General features: G+C 37.1%; 1 protein-coding gene across 1 annotated transcript in view; it reads left to right on the top strand.

Annotated features, from left to right (window-relative positions):
• Positions 1–646: 646 nt before the first annotated feature.
• The window catches only part of CENPF (centromere protein F), a 41,840-nt gene continuing 24,386 nt past the window's right edge, over positions 647–18,100 (top strand). Inside the window, exons 1-8 of the mRNA XM_063330972.1 lie at positions 647–808; positions 2,156–2,352; positions 4,569–4,684; positions 6,741–6,832; positions 9,574–9,841; positions 11,303–11,505; positions 13,822–13,947; positions 17,045–17,173. Coding sequence (XP_063187042.1) covers positions 647–808; positions 2,156–2,352; positions 4,569–4,684; positions 6,741–6,832; positions 9,574–9,841; positions 11,303–11,505; positions 13,822–13,947; positions 17,045–17,173 — 1,293 coding nt within the window. The remainder of the gene's footprint in view (positions 809–2,155; positions 2,353–4,568; positions 4,685–6,740; positions 6,833–9,573; positions 9,842–11,302; positions 11,506–13,821; positions 13,948–17,044; positions 17,174–18,100) is intronic.

Genomic DNA, 18,100 nt, shown 5'->3' with positions numbered 1-18,100 from the left:
TGAAAGTAAGCTCATGCCAGAGCCTGTAAAGGCAGAGTCATTACAACAGCAAAACATAAAATTGTATGACTGTGTCAAACTTTTATTTAAGGACTAAGTGTCGTACAGCTGTTTCTGCCAGTAGAGAGCATTCTCAGTGCCCTGGGCTCAGCAGTATTGGTTTGAAAAACTTCTGTAAAGAAAGTATAGCTGCCACCTAAAACAAAGCCGTGGGTTTTCACAAGGCTTTCAGGTTAAGCACCACTGAAGTACAATGCAGTCAGAAGTACTAATGATTTTCTGTAATGTGGACATCAAAATAAGTTATGGAGAGAAACTTTCCAAAGTACAGCAGTCAAAACGTAATTAAGAATATAAACCCTGTTATTGTTAGGAGATTGATTAACATGAGGTTTTAAAATCTCATCTTAATTGGACAGAAGTGTGTCAAAATAAGACCTAATATTAAAAGTTGCTGCTTAGTGTTTAGATCAGGAAGCCTGTGACTCAAGGTTGTGAAATGCCATATTCTAATCACTGCTAAGCTTAAACATGGGATTTATTTAAAAGAGTGGCTTATTTGACCTCTTTCCTGATCTAATTGTTGTCCTCTTTGTGTTTCAGGCATAGTACTATCCATTTCATATTAAACAAGAATCCTGTCAATATGAGCTGGGCTGTGGAGGAATGGAAAGAAGGCCTCTCTCCCAGAGTCCTTCAGAAGATTCATGAGCTGGAAAGTCAAGTAGACAAGCTTAAAAAGGAGCGTCAGCAAAGACAATTCCAGTTAGAGTCTTTGGAGGCAGCTTTGCACAAACAGAAACAGAAGGTAATGTACCTACTATGGTCATTTCCCTAAAATGCCATTCTCCATGCCAAACACAGTTATAAAGATTTATTATCTGGGGGTTGTTAGGGGGTGGGTTAGTATTTTGTTTCTTTCCACTGACTGACCGGAAAGGTAGCATAGAAATATAAACTGCCTGTCTTCACCTTACTCCACACGCAATGTATTCTTCCTTCTCTGTAGTTCTTATTGACTGTTAATAGAATTCCTACCTCCTATTCATATTTGGCATGATTATCTATCTCCAGGTGTTTATGCTTACTTTGAGGCCTTCCTACATCTCTTCATGATTAGGAAAAGAAATTACTCTTACACCTGTTAAAAGTCTTGATAATGACTAGGCCTGTTCTATATAACAGAGCTGCACAGCTGACAGTCTCTTACTGTTTCACCTTGCCTGCAGAAACCTATCATCTCTTAATTAGTTTATGTAATTCTCTGTTTTTAACTTGCAGAGACTGTATTTTGGGATTTGGTTTTCTTTTTCTGTTTTAGGGCTCTAATTTTACACTTCATCTGACTCCACCCTATCAGCCCTCTAGTCAGGAAACCAGAGACCCTCTTGGTCAGAGTCCTGCCATGCTTCAGATCAGAAGTGACTCATTTGGTTGAATTTTGTTTTGTAATGTTTGACTACTGCTCAGAGGCAATTTACAAAGGTTGCCTTTTATTCTCTTTGAGAGATAAGAGAAATTTGCTAAGTCTTTCTAGCAAAACTTAAGCCTAGTAGTTGTCTTTGAGTTTCTTCCTGTGAGTTTCCAGGTACTTCAACCATTCAGAGGAGCTCCCCAAACATAAAGAAGGGCTGCGCTTGAATACATGTGCTTTAAAACTCTCAGAAGCAGCAGCTAATAGTCGCTACGTTTCAGTCAAAAGCCTGCCTCTCAGAATCTGGAATGGAGGAGAAGGACATCTCTGCTACCAGGCTCTATTTCCATTTTCAAAGCTGTGATTCCTGATAATCATTGTGCATTCTTTTAATGACTCAAAGTATTCTGGTTGCTAAAGTTGATAGGCTGGAAAGAGAAGCAAGATGATCAGTGAAGAATGCAGACTAGTGTGGATTAATAGTATTTAAGGATTGATGAATTTTTTTTAACGAGCTTGTGTCTAGTCAGTAGAAATTGTTAATATCACTGAGTTGAATTTTAGGTTTTGTTTGCACCCAAAAATGTTTAAACAATGTATATATCTGAGGTTTTCAGTGCTGTCAGGGATTTGAAATGCTAGGAAGAAAATAACAGTATGTAACCTTTGTGTTATTAAAATACTGTTTGTGCAGAAGTGTAGACTTGAGACATTTTTTGAAATGGTATCTATTCCAACTAGGTTGAAAATGAAAAAAACGAAGCTGCAACACTAAAAAGAGAGAACCAGAGTTTGATGGAATTGTGTGATAGTCTTGAGAAAGCAAAGCAGAAAATATCACATGATCTTCAAGTAAAAGAATCTCAAGTCAACATTCAGTCAGGGCAGCTAAATTCCAGCAAGAAAGACATCGAAAGGCTAGAACAAGAACTGAAAAGGTGAGGACTTGCTGTATGTCTCTAACCTATGTACAATGGTTATTTTCCTCACGTTTTTCTCATTTAATGCATCCTTCACGGTCTTTTAGTTTCTCTTCATCTCATATTTCATTCATTGTGACCAAAATCTCAAAACATCATCCTGTTTTACATACACACAGGCATATATGGACTTCTACATAAATCTGTATGCCAATTGACGCAGTTAGCACCTACAGTTCCGGTTTAATTTGGGGGAATTCTGCAGTGTCATGTGAAAAGGGAGCCATTCATTCTGTGACTTTAAACAAAACAAAAGTTAGCACAACTGAGTCACGTGTCAAAAATAACATGCAAAGAGCTTGGAGTTGCAAGGAAAGTACATGGACAATTCGGTCTGTAAGATCAAGTCTATAAATAAAATACACCTGCTGGAAGAAGAAGGCATGAACATCTATTGGAGTGGAAGAAGAAGTTGCCAAAAGCAATGGTGCTGTGACTGAATCACTGAATCCAGTTGCTTTGGTAAAGAACTGCATAATTCATAACACCTCAACTTGTAAGCACTGTTATTACTGAGACAGTATATGTGTACTGTCTGTAGAGGTGGAATGCAATTCATACCATAAAAGAATATTCTATAATGCAGACATGTCTAAAATCCTTCATCTGATGGTGCTATACAAATGGAACAGTTGTCCACAGTGAAGTGAATGTTGTCATCTCTTAAACTTGCTCTCATACTAGAGGCACCCTCTATTCTTCAATAAAAGTATTTCTGAAACTTTGTGTGTGTCAGTAAGGCTGAGTATTCTACCTATGGAATAAACTGTTGTGCTAAAAGTGCAGAATTACCGTTACAGAGAGGGGTCAGTCTGTGATACCAGCTTATGTAATGGTTTGGGGATTTTTTTCCCATGGCTTGAAGTATGTCTACTTCCTTTAACTTTTGGATAGTATGTCTACTTCCTTTAACTTTTGGATAGTATGTCTACTTCCTTTAACTTTTGGACAGTATGCCTCATATCTGTCCTAATAGAGGAAGCTTTGTCTTTCTGGTTTTTCCCTTTCTTCCCCAACTGGGAAAGCTAAAGCTGGTTGAAGAATTTGGCTGCTGTGAGAAGATTCAAAATGTCAACAAAACAATGTGTTATGTAGAAACACCAGCTTCGTTTAAGGAATTGCTGAGATCTATCAAACAAGAATCCAGGGAGACTGAACAGGGTTGATGGAACCACACTCATGTTTTCTGTATCTGCTGTCAAATGTTGGGCCAGAGAGACTGCAGGCTAAGGATATGCGTTCCATTTATCTATTCCCCAAATTAAGTCTCCTTCCTGTTATATTACTTTGTGTGTCTGTCCACTACAAAGGATCATCAATAACTACACGTAGCTAGATCTTGGCAATCGGTTTGGAGTTTGTATTTGGTTCTGTTTGGTTTTATGCTGATAAGTGATCAATTACCACTTTCTAGCAATTGACAGTCCACTGGGAGAGGAGTTGGTTTTGTGTTGTGAAAGGGAGGAGGAAATGGAAAGGCAAGTTATGGAGTAACTAATGTGTTGGAACCATTGTCTTATCAACCTGTGCTCGTTGGGCAGGACAAAAGCTGCAGTATAACCTCCAAACTAATTATCTGGTTTTATTGGATGAGCTTGTAATTCTTCATGCTTGTGAAAGTCACTGGAATGGGTAGTCTACTCTGGTGTTTTGGGTAGCAATGTAAATGGTACGCGTGAAAAATCTGCTGTTGGGTGGAGGGTATTTCCTCCCATTTTCTTGAGGTATGGATAGGTTTCTCAAAGTGCGCAGTATCAGAATATAGAATAAAAGTACTACGTTTCCCACCATAAAGATGCTTACTGAAGAGCAAGAATTTTATATTATTAGTATTTACAGTAATTTATGTGTGTTTAGCTGGACTACAGCTTCATACAGCAAGATCTTAAGCAGTTCTAACTGATTTTCATCTACTTTGTGTGTGTGTTTGTTTTTGTTTTTTATCTTTAACTCCTATATGATTGTTTAAATATGTTGAAACTCTAAATAAAATATGTTCTTCATATTTCTGTGTTATAGTACCTGAATATTTTCAGTGGATGTATCTTAATTTGATCTTTGAACTAAGTTCTTAGAATCATATAATTTATTTGTGTATTTCAGGGTCTTAAAAATAGATAATTAACCTTTTAGTTTCCATTACTAATTTCTGCTGCTGCTTCTTTCCTAAACAGATACAAATGTGAGCTTGAGAGAAGTCAGCAAACATCGATTGCAGGAGACTTCTCATTCAGTAGCACTCCACAGAAAAGTTTTACAACTCCTTTAACACCAGTTCAAAGTCATAACGGTAAATGACTTTTTTGTTCATCTAGAGCAGTATTTTGAATATTACACTTACACTGAATTTTGCCTAGTCTCTGTTATGTAGCTTATTATCAGAGTGTCTAATTCATAGCACCATAGGTTCCAAGTTTAAGAATTATTAGTGCAGATTGAACTCTTCTTGCAAATATTACATCTTTTCAGCACTACATTGATGGACATGGAATAGTAATAGGAATATCCATCAACAGACTGCAGGAATTTTTTTTTTTAATGCCTGTTCCTGGTGTCAGCTCCTCCCTTCATGTAGTGAAGAGCAAATTTCTTCCTTGATGTACCACAGGTACTTTTAACTAAAGTTCAGTCAACATAGGTGTTATTTCTTTAGAAAATTATTTTTTATTTAGGCTATTATTGTGCTTGATAATTTGCGAAATCTATCCATTGTATCCGTTTCAAAGCATCACTTCTATCTTCAAATTAGTGTCATCAAATCAAATTAAAATATTTGATTGAACTGGAAAAGCGAAAGGAAATTTCCTTAACTGGAGAACTGTTCTGTAGCCAGACACCCTTAGGCTGTCTATGCTGAAAAAGTTTGATGGCTTCAGTATTATGCATCCTGCTTACCTCTTTGCTGTGAACAAATGTTCTGTGAGTTTGTCATCTCAATCTTAGTTTCTGATGGGAAATCTGAGATACTTTCTTGCACTCTTGTTCCTTTTCATTTCTTTATACATATCTGAAAAAGGGTACAGTAGTGGTAATGTCAAGGACTCCACTAAGCGTGGCACTCCTGAAATGGGGGTTAGATTGAAATGATTTAAATAACTGTATTGAAAGTGGTATCACTGGGGAGTTTTTTTCCTTTGAAAGCTGGCCTTAAATTCTTTAAGATTATAGAATATCTCGAGTTGGAAGAAACCCATGAGGATTATTGAGACCAACTCCCTGCTCTTTGCAGGACTACCTAAAACTAAACCATATGACTAAGAGTGTTGTCCATACGCTCCTTCAACTCTGACAGGCTTGGTGCCATGGCGACTTCCCTGGGGAGCCTGTACCAGTGACCGACCAGCTTCTTGGTGATGAACTGTTTCCTAATGTCCAGTCTGAACTTCCCCTGATACAGCTTCATCCCATTTTCTCATGTCCTATTGCTGGTCACCAAAGAGGAGATCAGCACCTCCCCTTCTGCTGCCCCCCTTGAGGAAGTTGTAACATGCAATGAGTTCATCCCTCAGCCTTCTCCTCTCCAAGGTGAACAAACGAAGTGACCGTAGCTGCTCCTCAGACTTTGCCCTCAAGACCTTTCACCATCTTGGTCACCCTCCTCTGGGCACTCTCTAATAGTTTGACGTCCCTCTTACATTGAGGTGCCAAAAACTGCACATGGTACTTGAGGTGGGACCGCAGCAGTGCAGTGTAGGGTGGGACAAGAACCTCCTTCAACTGCTCCCTAGAATTCTACAAAACATTCTAGTTCTAGAATTTTCCTGACAGTTGTAGAATTATATACAAATTCAAGAAAAGGGAAATAAGACTTTTGTTTTGGACTAATATGCTCCTTGTACAATTTCAGCAGATGAATCCCTAAATAATTTCTTTGTCCCATTCCTATTGCATTTGAAAGGAACTAGAGGAAAAGATCCAGACTTATTTTCTAGTCGTTTCTTAGAAATACTAATGCTATTGGGTTGCTGGTAGGAAAACTTTTTTAAAGTATATGAGCTATGTGTAGGTGTATATATAATGTAACACATTTGTTACGTATATTTATTTTTTTAAACCTGTATATATATATACACATATTTTTTAGAGAGAGACATTAAAAAAATAAAATTCTGGCATTGGATACTTACTTTTAACAGTTGTGTTTTCATTCTGAAATCAAGTTCCAGATATCCCACCAGTATATTTTTGAGGTCCTAAATTATTGAACATATTGTATATGTTTCTTCCTCATGATCTGATACTTCTGATAGCTGTTCGTTTTTGTCATTCCTGTAATAGCAATAGGCTAGAAAAGATTACCTATGTACTAAGTTAGATATGAAGAAATATTCATCGTGTCTTTGTAGATGCTAAGTTTGAAGAACTAGAAGAAAAATACAAGAAAGAAGTACAAGAAAGAAAAAGGCTGGAATTAGAACTGAGAACCATACAGGTTAAGGTAAGTATCTCTTGAGAATGGTGTGTGTGATACCTAAGAAAGTAACTACTAAGTGAACTTGGAAAATGGAGTGGAAAACTATGAAATATATTATACGTTACTTAAAGTATAATAATGAGAACTAATTAATCTATGTGTACTGCCATTCAGAAGTAATCTTGGAGAATCCATGAAAGCCAGCATAATTGAATAGCAAAGGAAAAGATATTAAAAATGAGAATGCATCCTTCAAGAACTGGAAGTCTTGTGCCAGCAAGGACAAGAGAAAACAGTGTCAGTTTTGTCAAGTTAAATATGATAGGATAATAAAAGAGCCTTGAAAAGAGTATGAGAAATAACTTAGCCTAGCAAATAAAAACTAATAAATTTTTCAAATGCATAAGTAGTAGGAGCTGTATTAGGAAATCTCTGAGGCCAGTAGATGACTGAGATGTGAAAGTTCTCAAGGTAAAAAAGAGCCATTGCAGAAAAGCTGAAATAACTTTTTATTTGGTATATAGAATTGTATAGGTATAGGGACCTTTAAGATCTTGAGTCCAGCCGTTAACGTAAGACTGCCAAAGCCACCCCTAAACCATGTCCCTAAGCATCGTGTCTACCCGTCTTTGAAATACCTCCAGGGATGGTGACTCAACCACTTCCCTGGGCAGCCTGTTCCAACGCTTGACAACCCTTTTTATGAAGACATTTTTCCCAATTATCCATCCTAAACCTCCCCTGGCGCAACTTGAGGCCATTTCCTCATGTCCTCTTGTCCCAGCCTCCTTTTCTCCAGGCTGAACAACCCCAGTTCCCTCAGCCATTCCTCATAAGACTTGTGCTCTAGACCCCTCCACAGCTTCTTAGTTTTACTATCTAAAGGCTTAAAAAGTTTTCTATATCAGAGCTTTTCTTTATGGGGTTGAATCTGTGGCACAGCACCAAATTGAAAAGTAGTCTTAAAATAGATAGATAAAATGAACAGTAATAAAAACAATCACCACGCAGAGATAATATTTACCCATGAATTGATAGGGCACTGCAGCATAGGACTGCTGAATCACTGTGATGTGCAACTTATTTCATTCTTCTTTTGACACTAGAAGGTGACAAGGATGATGCCTTTTTTTTACAAAAGCTTACATTGCTGATTCCTGGAAATCTAGTTTAGTCAGGCCAACTTTTTGCCTTGGGCAGATTTTTAGAAACTTAAAGAAATATGTTTATTGATGCATATGTAGGTATGGTGATCAACCATTTATTTGTAAAGGGAAATCATGCCTTGCCTATTTTCAGAGTTTTTGTTTTTTTAAGAATAAATCAGAGAATGTGTGAGTTAAGTGTGTGTCAGTATAATGTTGCTGGATATCCACAAAACACTGAAAAAACGAAACAACGAAATGAGTCCAGGAAGCAATTTAGTAATTGCTGTGCCTGGTTCTCTGAAAGCTTCAATACTGTGTTCAGCAATGATGAAAAAGAATTTTTTACGAAGAGAATTAAGAACTAATGAGAAAATATTCTTTGCCCATATATGGCCCAATGACTCTCGCATCTTGAATATTCCTTGCAAATTCTGTTCATCTCATCTCCAAACAGATATGGTACAAGTAGATGGTACAAAGATGAGTGAGGATCAAGAGAGGAAACAGAGAATGGTCATTTTTCTACTTTTCATAAAGCATAATTATAGTACCAGCTCTGCAGGCTCAGAACAAAACCTATTTTATTACGCTGTACTGTGTTAAATGGCAGAACTCCGCTTTGTCAGTATTGTAAAAAGGCCAAAATGCAAAGAGATCCAAGAGAGATCTCTTTGTAAGTAAAAATGATTATTAATTCCCCTTCATTTCCCGTGTTCAAACTTTTGACTCAGCAAATCTGTACATTTAAATGGCATACAAGGGCAATGATTACTATATGCATGTTTATGTTTTTGTGCTCTTTATAAAGAAGTTACTTTACAGGATGGGACACAGCATTCTGGGCTATATAGATTTCTGGTCTTAGCACAGCTATTCCTACGTAACAACATATTCCCTGGTTGGACTGAGAAGTCACACTGGGTATTACCTGGTTTGGGGCTTTAGTTAAAAAAAAAAAAATTAGAGGCATTTGAAAATCCAGTTAAAAATACAGTAGGGGCTTTGCTGTTTGATTTGTTTTGTCTTTTTTTTTTTTTTCCCACTTAACGAGAAACAAGCACCTAGTATTTTGACTCTGTTTTATTTTTGTGTAGGAAGAGGTTGAAAGCTAGTACCTGGTATATTTCATTATTGCAATTTTGGGGTATTCTGTGTGTATATGTTTAAATAAGTGTCTGTTCTGAATTTACCTGTGTTTGTCCAGAAGGACAGATATCAGATATGTTAGTCTAAACTTCTGTACTTCTTGCAGCTTACTTGTGTCAGCACTTGCCTCTAAAAATGTAGGCTTCAATTTTGAAAAATGGGATCTCTCTTGAAAAAGACAAAAATCTGGATGTGTTACTTATAAAGATACACATATTGGACTGCTTTTTTTTTTGAGATCTTGGTTTGTGTTTATAAGTATCAGCTATTCTTGGATACTTGGGCTAAAGTTATTTAACATATGTGGTATAAAAAATAATTATATGAATCAGTAGTTTGTACTGGTGGATGATGTGATATAAAAATGTGAAATGACCGTGACCTATTATCTACTTACTAGTAAATTAATTATTTTGTTGTATGTTGGATATGGAGCTGTGTAAAGGCAGATCCTTTTTTTCTTGTACACAGAAAATAAATCAGCCTCACCCTCAAAGTTCTTTGAGTCACAGGGAGATTGCTCGGCATCAGGCTTCCTCATCTGTGTTTTCATGGCAACAAGAAAAGACACCATCTAAAAATCAAGAAACACCTGCAAGGGGAAGTTATACAACACCTTCTTTTCCATGGGAAAAAGCAACAAATTCTAGTATAATATCAGAGAACAACAAGATCAACAACAGCTTTGCTGAGAATTGTAATTCTTCGCTTATGATCCAGCTAAGAGCACAGAACCAAGGTATCTGATACGTTTCTTTAAAACCCAGAGGGAGTCTCCTATATGGTTTCATGAAAGGTGGTATGTGGATAGAAGAGAGGTATTGAAATCGGTGCTTTAGGGAGGAAAAGAAAAAGATACCTGTTGTTGCCTTTGGCAGCTAGCCCAGTTGCTTGCTGGTGTGTGTATGATCAGCCAGTACATAGAAATTATCCACAAGCTGTGGTATCTTTTACATAAGGGGTGTGAGAGTTAGAAGGGAGGAGTTTGTATTTTTGGGGTGAGTATCATATAAAGTGAGACATCATATAAAAGGAAAATAGCATTCTCCAATAATTCTATTGCTCATAGAGTAATTCTTTTAAAACAGTTAAAAAACTCTTCAGGATTTCACTACATTTCACTGTTAAATTATATTGCTTCCTTAATTTTATATGACTCTTGAGATTTATGGCTGAGCAATACCTGTATTAAAAATTCATTGATTGAACATGCTTAATGCATGTTGAGTTGGTCCATAATGGATGTTACTGGAAGCATCGAATGAAGTACAATAAAAAGTAAGTTGTGATCTTGTATTGTGCATACTGACATGCAGAAATACTTATTCCTGGTATCTGATAGTTGGAAGAGAGCAAATTGTTTGTTGTGGATATAGTCAACATTTACTTAAGCCTATGATTTGGACCAGCTTTTCCACTAACTGTTTCTTGTAGGACTGTTTTCAAGTTCCTGTACTCTCTAAATTGTTTATTGAAATTCCTACATGTAAAACTTCAATCTAGGCAGCATTTTCAACTTTCAAGCCATATAAATTCAGTATCAGGAAGACAGTTTGGGTTTTTTTAACTAAAAGCATTGCTAGATCATAGTAATTCTGGGTAACACTCCCCGTAGCTGACTAATGTTTTCTACTGTAAAATTATGTTGTGATTTTTGGAAGGTAAACTCTTACTGATGTATATTGTGACAAGATCACTTGGTTTCACTTCGTGCTGCTTTGGGACAGGAAAAGATTAAAATATACCGTATTTACAGATGCCCAATAGCTGAAAAGCCTTTTGGAAGCAGAGGCTCACAGTTGCCCCAGACAAATGCTTGTAGTGGATATCTTTCCTTTAAAAAAATTAAAATAGATATGTCAAGTGACACGTTTCTGTGTGTTTAAAAACAACAAAACCAAACAAAAACAAACCATCAGAGGAATGGATTGTCTTTGCCTTTGCAGCATTTGTGCCTGACTTTGCATTTTGCTGTGTTCTCATATATTACAAAATGGAAATTATTGATTTAGGGTCAACTGTCTTTCAGTCTCGATAGTTTTAGTTGTTGATGTAGTAGTAAAAGAGTGTCTGCCTGTGTCACTGGGTTGTTATCAAACATACTAAATATTTTAGAATGTGTAGACACTTGGAAATTTGAGTTCCTGAAGACCTTTCAAAGAAGAAAATATCCTTAATCTATACTGTTCTTAAAATTCAGAGTTAAGCTCCACTGTTAAAGACCTAGAACAACAACTGCAAGCTCAAGAAAAAGTGAAGAAATCCCATATGAATAAACATCAAGAGACTGAACTGCAACTGGACAGAATGAAGTTGGAGTTAACAGAGAAGGATAAACTTCTTAGCAAAACCAGAGATAAACTGACTCAAATGGGAACACAACTTGAACAAACTACCGCACAGGTAAAATGTTGCATCACACATCTTCTGACTGTCCTTACAATTTGTTCCCAGTATTAATGTGTGTCAGTCTCAGCTGTTTTAGTAGGAACCAAGGTTTTCAGATATGTTTCTTGAGCGTTTGCTGAGGATCAAGTTTTGAGAAGTATATGTTAGTTTGATATGTATTTCCTGTAAAAAGGTAAATACTTGTAAGCAGTCTCCCATTTTCTGGAAGGTTCTTATACCACCTGAAGAAATATTTTTCACCCTCAGGCAAGTTTGACTGGAATTCTGAAAAATGCTTTCTGATCAAGTTGCATAGAGCAACAATGACATCTTGTGGCAAGTTCTGACCTTAAATAGACTTTGTCATGCAACAAAATCAGTATCTGTTGCTTATACTACAGGATGTTGTGGGGGTATAGTCTTTGGATTGTAAATTACTTGTGTAAAATAAAATCTAGGTAAAAATGCCATGCAAGATTGAGAGTGTATGTAGTTTCTAAATGGGACTTCATGACCTAATCCTAAGGAGTTTGGATTCATAATAAAAAAAACCAATGGGATAGTACAATTTGCTTAGTCAAGAATTTACAGGGTGTATTTAAATACATATGTATAAAAGCGTGAAATGGTTCAGATTTTTGCTCATAGTCATGCGAAGAAGAGAATGCCAGTGTTTAAAATCATTTAATACAAACTGCAGGAGATAACAAGTAAGAAGAGTTTTTTTCTCTTTTTCTTGATTAATCAAGTTGCATTCCCTTGCTAAAGTCCTTTTTCACAGCATTTGACAAACTGAAAGTAGCGCACAGACGTCAATCATTCCTTGAACCTTCATATTTCCATCTGTCTTTTTACTTTCTTTTCTACTACTTTGATTCATCTATAGAATAGTAAAAAAGACATTTCTCTGTGTATCTTCTCAAGGTCCAATAATTGTTATCCATCTTTGTCAGCAATTTTCTACATGCTACTTAAGTATATTGGAAAACTGCTGTTACCCTCGACTTCTGTATTGGTCTTTAGAAAAATAAACCTTTGCACGTTAATCATTCTGCCTTTTGAGAGAGACAGCAACATTTGGCTATTGCTGGCTTTGTGAGGAACCGGTTTAGGGGAAGTCTTGTCTGGGAGTAAGGTAAAATAATATTCTTGACACAGTCCATTGACTACATAAAGGTACTGTCACCACGGTGAGATCGTGGGAAGAAGCTGACCCAATCTAACAGCTCAATTCCTCTGAAAAAGTCTTTCTTTTAATTTATTTCATACCCCAAATGACCTGATTCAACTTTCTAAATGATTAGGATATGATGTATTTAATTTTGCCTTGTTAATTTGCTATGGGTGTTAAGGAGATCTGAATTGTTTTACTAAGGAGACAAAGGGGCATTAAATCCAGCACAAGGGAAGGGGCAGGATTATATAGCTAGGACCATGCCTGTGGAAGGATAAGGGGGAGTAGGACTGGCTCCATTTGAATTGAGGTGCAGCCCATTCTTAAGGTGAAGTGCAGCATCTTGTCCCAGAAGGGTCCTTTGGTTCTGCCATCTGAAGGTTGTTCCTTTCTCTTCTTTCTTGTACTGAAACTGGATCTCTGCCTGCCCCCCGAACTTTGGGTAGCACTACACTGAGGCTCTGGATTTTAGTTCCCTGCCTCGTGGCCTGAATTTAATTTTAGCATGCCCCATGTGTGCTTCTGTCACAGGTACAATTCACAGACCTCGACCACAGCATCTCCTCTGTGTTATCAGGTATTTTCACATTTCATGAGGTCTGCAGCGCTTCTGCAGGCAACTTTCCATGTGATCGTACCAGACATCCCAATACTACAACCTGCTTGCTTTCTTATGGCATAGATAGACTATTGTTTCACTAACTCGTTCAACAGCTCTTGTTGCTGGAAAAGAAAACAGTCCTGTTCACCCTTTGCTGTTTTTCTTACCCCCTGGGGGAGCAGGGGGAAAGGTACATATTTTGCATTAACAGATTGCTTTTGGAATAAAAATGGATTTTTCTGTTCATGGAGTTAGGTTTATTATTTTGTGTGTGTGTATACATGTGTGTATATATATATACACACACCGAACTCTCTATATATAAGTATATATATTCTTTCTATATGTGTATTATCACTGACATAAGCAAGTATGAGTTTAGTACTTTGGATTGCTAAGAATTTATGTGGTACCAGCAAAAGTTACGCTGTAGGTTATATGAATGCTAGAACAATTGTAGTAGGTGAAATCAGTCTTTTTATGTGAATGCATATACATTTAAATAAAACATCACTTGCATTTTTAACACTTGTGATTGATAACTAAATTATTGTAGGTCCATATGATGGAGCAAAAGGTGAAAAGAGTGTCAGAAGAACTGAATTGTCAAAGGCAAAATGCTGAGAGTACTCGTCAGTCTTTGGAACAGAAAATAAAGGAAAAGGAAAAGGAATACCAACAGGTAAGCCAAGAAGAACTTTTAAATTTTGACTTACTGAGGAGATGAAATCACGTGGCTTCTTTTGTGTATCTGCTTTTCAGTTAATTGCAATCAAATTTGATAGGGGTAATTCCAAAGGAGAACGAAAAACTGAAAACAAACATCCCAATAGAGGGGAGAGACTGTTGGGGAGATGCAGAATTATGTTAGTATTTGTTAGACGATAGAGAATATGTGCGAGAGACCCAATTGAGATACAAATTCATGAGAAACTAGGCTTCATTTTCACAGAACTAGGTATATGTGAGTTCAGACTCAGTTATTTCTTTGGAATCTGAGTTAATTTTTCATGTATCTCACACACAAGAAAATTTCTTTAGGATTATATCTCTATGATTCTAATTCTGGTTCATGCTTAGAAGATGGTAAAATATGGGATTAGTGTAAGCGTGTTTCGTTTCCTTCATGCCAGCTTTTGCAAAGTATATCAGTATCCCAGGAACTTTTCTGGAGTGAAGTTATGTTTAGCATTAACACTGATTTGAATTTGGTCTAAGCTCTTTGTACTTTCTTTTTAAGGTTAATAACATCATCGGTGTTAGGAAATCCAAGACAGATTTGGAAGTGATAGTGCCATTTCAGATGGGCCTTTTAAGTTTGCTCTGGGGAGTGGGTCAAATGTTTAACCTTTTCTCCAAGGTATATCCAGAAAGATAAAATAGTTGGTAGAGGAATTCTACTGGAGTGGCTGATATGAACAGTGCTGCTACCAGTGTTCTTGAGTGAAAAAGTGATTTCACAAAGTCTGTTAGTCTAGATGGTAACCCAGGATCTCAAAGAGATACTGAACCTTGTCTAGAAGTGGTAAATAAGAACAACTGATCTCTGTATTTCAATAGTTGTAGCATGAAAAAAACACTTGAAAGTTTCAAATATAGCAGTCATTGTATTCATCAAAAGGTGGGCTGAAGGTGCATGAACCTTCTGCTGTGGTTTCTCCTTAAAAACCCAGTCCATACTGGCTCTGCTGTGCCTGATGCCTGCCCCTTGGGCACTGGAACTCTATTCAGTGGGGTCATTTAAGAATATGATATTTCTGAGACATTCTTTCGGAGAAGCAGCTCATCATCCTCCACGTGGGTTCTTTATTGCTACAGCTTGTCTCAATAGCTGATAGCTTGGGTGTCAGTAAGTTTAGGTGCCACACACAGGAACTGCTCTTGTGAAGCAAAATTTATTTTTAATTAGAAACACAAAGGCCTTCATAAGACTAATACGTAAATCTACATACTGTCATTCTCGGGTTTTCAGCAAGGCCTTTAACTGTGAAGAGCTATCTTTCTTTTCTGTAATGTTTGTGATCTGTGAGCTATTATAGCCTTTTTGAAGTTTGTTTTATTATTTATAGTATTTGGTTGTCAAGTCCAGTTTGAAGGCTCTGTTTTACACATTATGGCATCCAAATTTGTGTAATACTGTGGAAATTCTAATCTGTGTGTTTTCCTTAGAGACGGATTCTTCCCTTCTGTCAAACCTAGATACTGGTCCTACTGAATTCTGTCTTGTAAAGCCTTGCTGCTGTGTTCCTTATTACATTTCTGGTTCTCGAAGGCAGCTGAGATCCAGGAATGCATTTCATGAACTTTCAGAAAGGCCCGAGAAGCTCCAGGCCTTGTTCTGAGATGGTAACACAAGCTAGTGTCAGAGTTGCTAGTGTCAGCTACTGTGACACCCAGCTGGTGTCACATCATCTTTCTAAATTGTATAGTGCTTCTGTCACCTTCTTGTGTGGAAATGCAATTGCAGACTTATCTATATTGGGTTCTATGTAGAAACGTGCTAAATTATATATACATACACATATATTAACAATCATCTTTCAGGGTTTTTTGTTTATGACAGTTTCACACTCATGCATACTTTCCGTGATAAACAAGAGCTGTTTGTTTACAGGATGTCTTACTGGTGGAGGAAGTGCTTGGGCCTCTTGTGCTGTCTTTGCTCTCAAGCAGAATGTAAGGGGTGCTGGCATCATTTCACACATACAACTGTCTAAAATACACTGACTTGTGTGCAGGGGGCTCATGCCCCTGGGAGCCAGAGCCACGTTACAGAAAATGTCAGCTCTAGTTCCTTCACTCTGAACCTTTATTTTCTTTTAGATTTTTTGGGGTTTTTTTTTGTGGTTTTGTTCTGTTTGACTGGTGACAGTAATTGTACTGTGTCTTTTAGTGAAGTAGCTTGCCTGTGTGAAGTAACTACGCCTATGCTCTAAAATGAAGAAGGGAAGCACAAGAGCTTTACTGCCTTTTGCACTTCACAAAAATCTCAGAATTTGTTAGTGCATATTGCATCTTTTGCATAGCAGCTATTGCTGATAAATATCCTGGTTTTTTCCTTCATTGCTTTTTATTCTCTCACACCTCTTATTGTTTTACATCCTAATAAACCTCTGAAATCTGTGCAGAATCATGATTATAAGGTCCAAAGGCATAGGAACAGGCCTCATGAGAAATGACAAGTACAGCTATTTATCCTAATGGATGCCTGCTTGGCGTGTTGTAAGAGCCACGCAAATTATATCGTCCTTCTACAGATTTCAGGAAGTCTTTTTTGGAAACACTGTTTTTTGTGCAGTTATCATGGCTGCCCCTTTAAGATCATCTTGTTGCTCAGTCACATGGTAGGTATTATTTTAAGACTATATTTTAATTTTCCTAGGAAAAAAACCAACGCTATAGTATGGTAAGTAAATAATAGCAGAGACTAATTTGTCTGCTTGTAGTGTAATGCAATTCTTATATGAAAATTATCTTTAAGATGAAGAATTTTAATGACATTACTTTCACTAGTTTCACTAGTTTTCCCCCCTTTCTGTGATAGGAATGTTGCTTTAATGGAGTTTTTAAGCAGATGACATAAATCGGGTTAGGGCCATTCTTGCCCATGTGACATTTGCAGCATGCAATCAAGGTTGTTTTTAAACTGTTGTTCACCGAGACAAGTGTCTCTGAGCAGGCAGTATCTGCTAAAGAAAATCAATTGTTACTGCTTCAGTAACTAAAATGAGACTTGTTGCAGTTATGTGTTTATTTTCTACTATACCACTCTTTTCTAGGAACTCTCTTGTCAGCAGCGTTCCTTTCAAACACTGGATCAGCAGTGCAACCAGATAAGAAACAAACTGAATCAGGAGCTACAGCAAGCCAAAAATGACTTCAACACCCTGCAGGCAGAATTTGACAAAGTAGGGTTTTCTTATATTAACATCTTCTACTAGAGCTAGTGTTGTCTCAGCAGTACTGCCTTAATTTAATTATACATAAAGTGAAAAATCATTAAATGTAAGGACTTGTATTAATGTTTTATACAGTTTGTAGTAGCTGTTTTGTGTTTACCATTTCTGACTGAAATACTATGTATTTAAATGTGAATTACAGGCTTTTAAAAGTTTGGGGCTAGTCCAGTTCCCACCGGGAAGGAGATAGGAATGCATCACAGTGCAGCTAAAATAAATCTGTTTATGAGAGGAGCAGCTAAGGCTGATCACAAGAGACACCTTATATAGAAAATGTGCAGACGTGCGGTTTGATGATAGAACTAAACTGATCAATGTGTAATTGCCCCATTTCATACAGCCTGGCCACGCACCCTTGGTACTTCTTTTTTAGCAGGGTTACCCCTCATGTGACCCTCCGGAGGGCTGATACAGGTGCTAAAGGAGCAAAGAAAAGATTATATATTAATTAGCATCTGTGTACTCAGGCGCAAGTGTCTGCTATCGGTTTAACTCCCTGAACTCATTCTCCACAAAATCAGATGAGTGTGAGGGCTTGTGTAAGGAGGAACATCAGTATGAAGAGCGTCTTCCACAGCTTTGACAGCAACTGCTATTGAACACATTAGTTGTCACAAAACCACAATTTTAGGAAGTTAGAAAGCAGCACAAGCCTGAAGAGTGGGTGACCAGAAAAGAGGAATGTTTAAAAGCCTCAAAAAAACCTCTCGAGAGCAGCTATAAAGCAGCAGAGTTAACTGAATTTCTAAAAAGGACCAGAAGTTTTTGAAAGTTATATTGAGAAGCCCCATTAGCAGGCAGCCTGAACTGTAACAGCATTTCTAAAACTGAGAATCACTTTTTTGCAGGCTTGCTTTATTTTAGAAATATAGCCAT

Source organism: Chroicocephalus ridibundus, chromosome 3, assembly GCF_963924245.1.
Source record: "Chroicocephalus ridibundus chromosome 3, bChrRid1.1, whole genome shotgun sequence".
NCBI classification, from domain to species: domain Eukaryota; kingdom Metazoa; phylum Chordata; class Aves; order Charadriiformes; family Laridae; genus Chroicocephalus; species Chroicocephalus ridibundus.
This window is presented reverse-complemented; position numbering and strand designations above follow the sequence as displayed.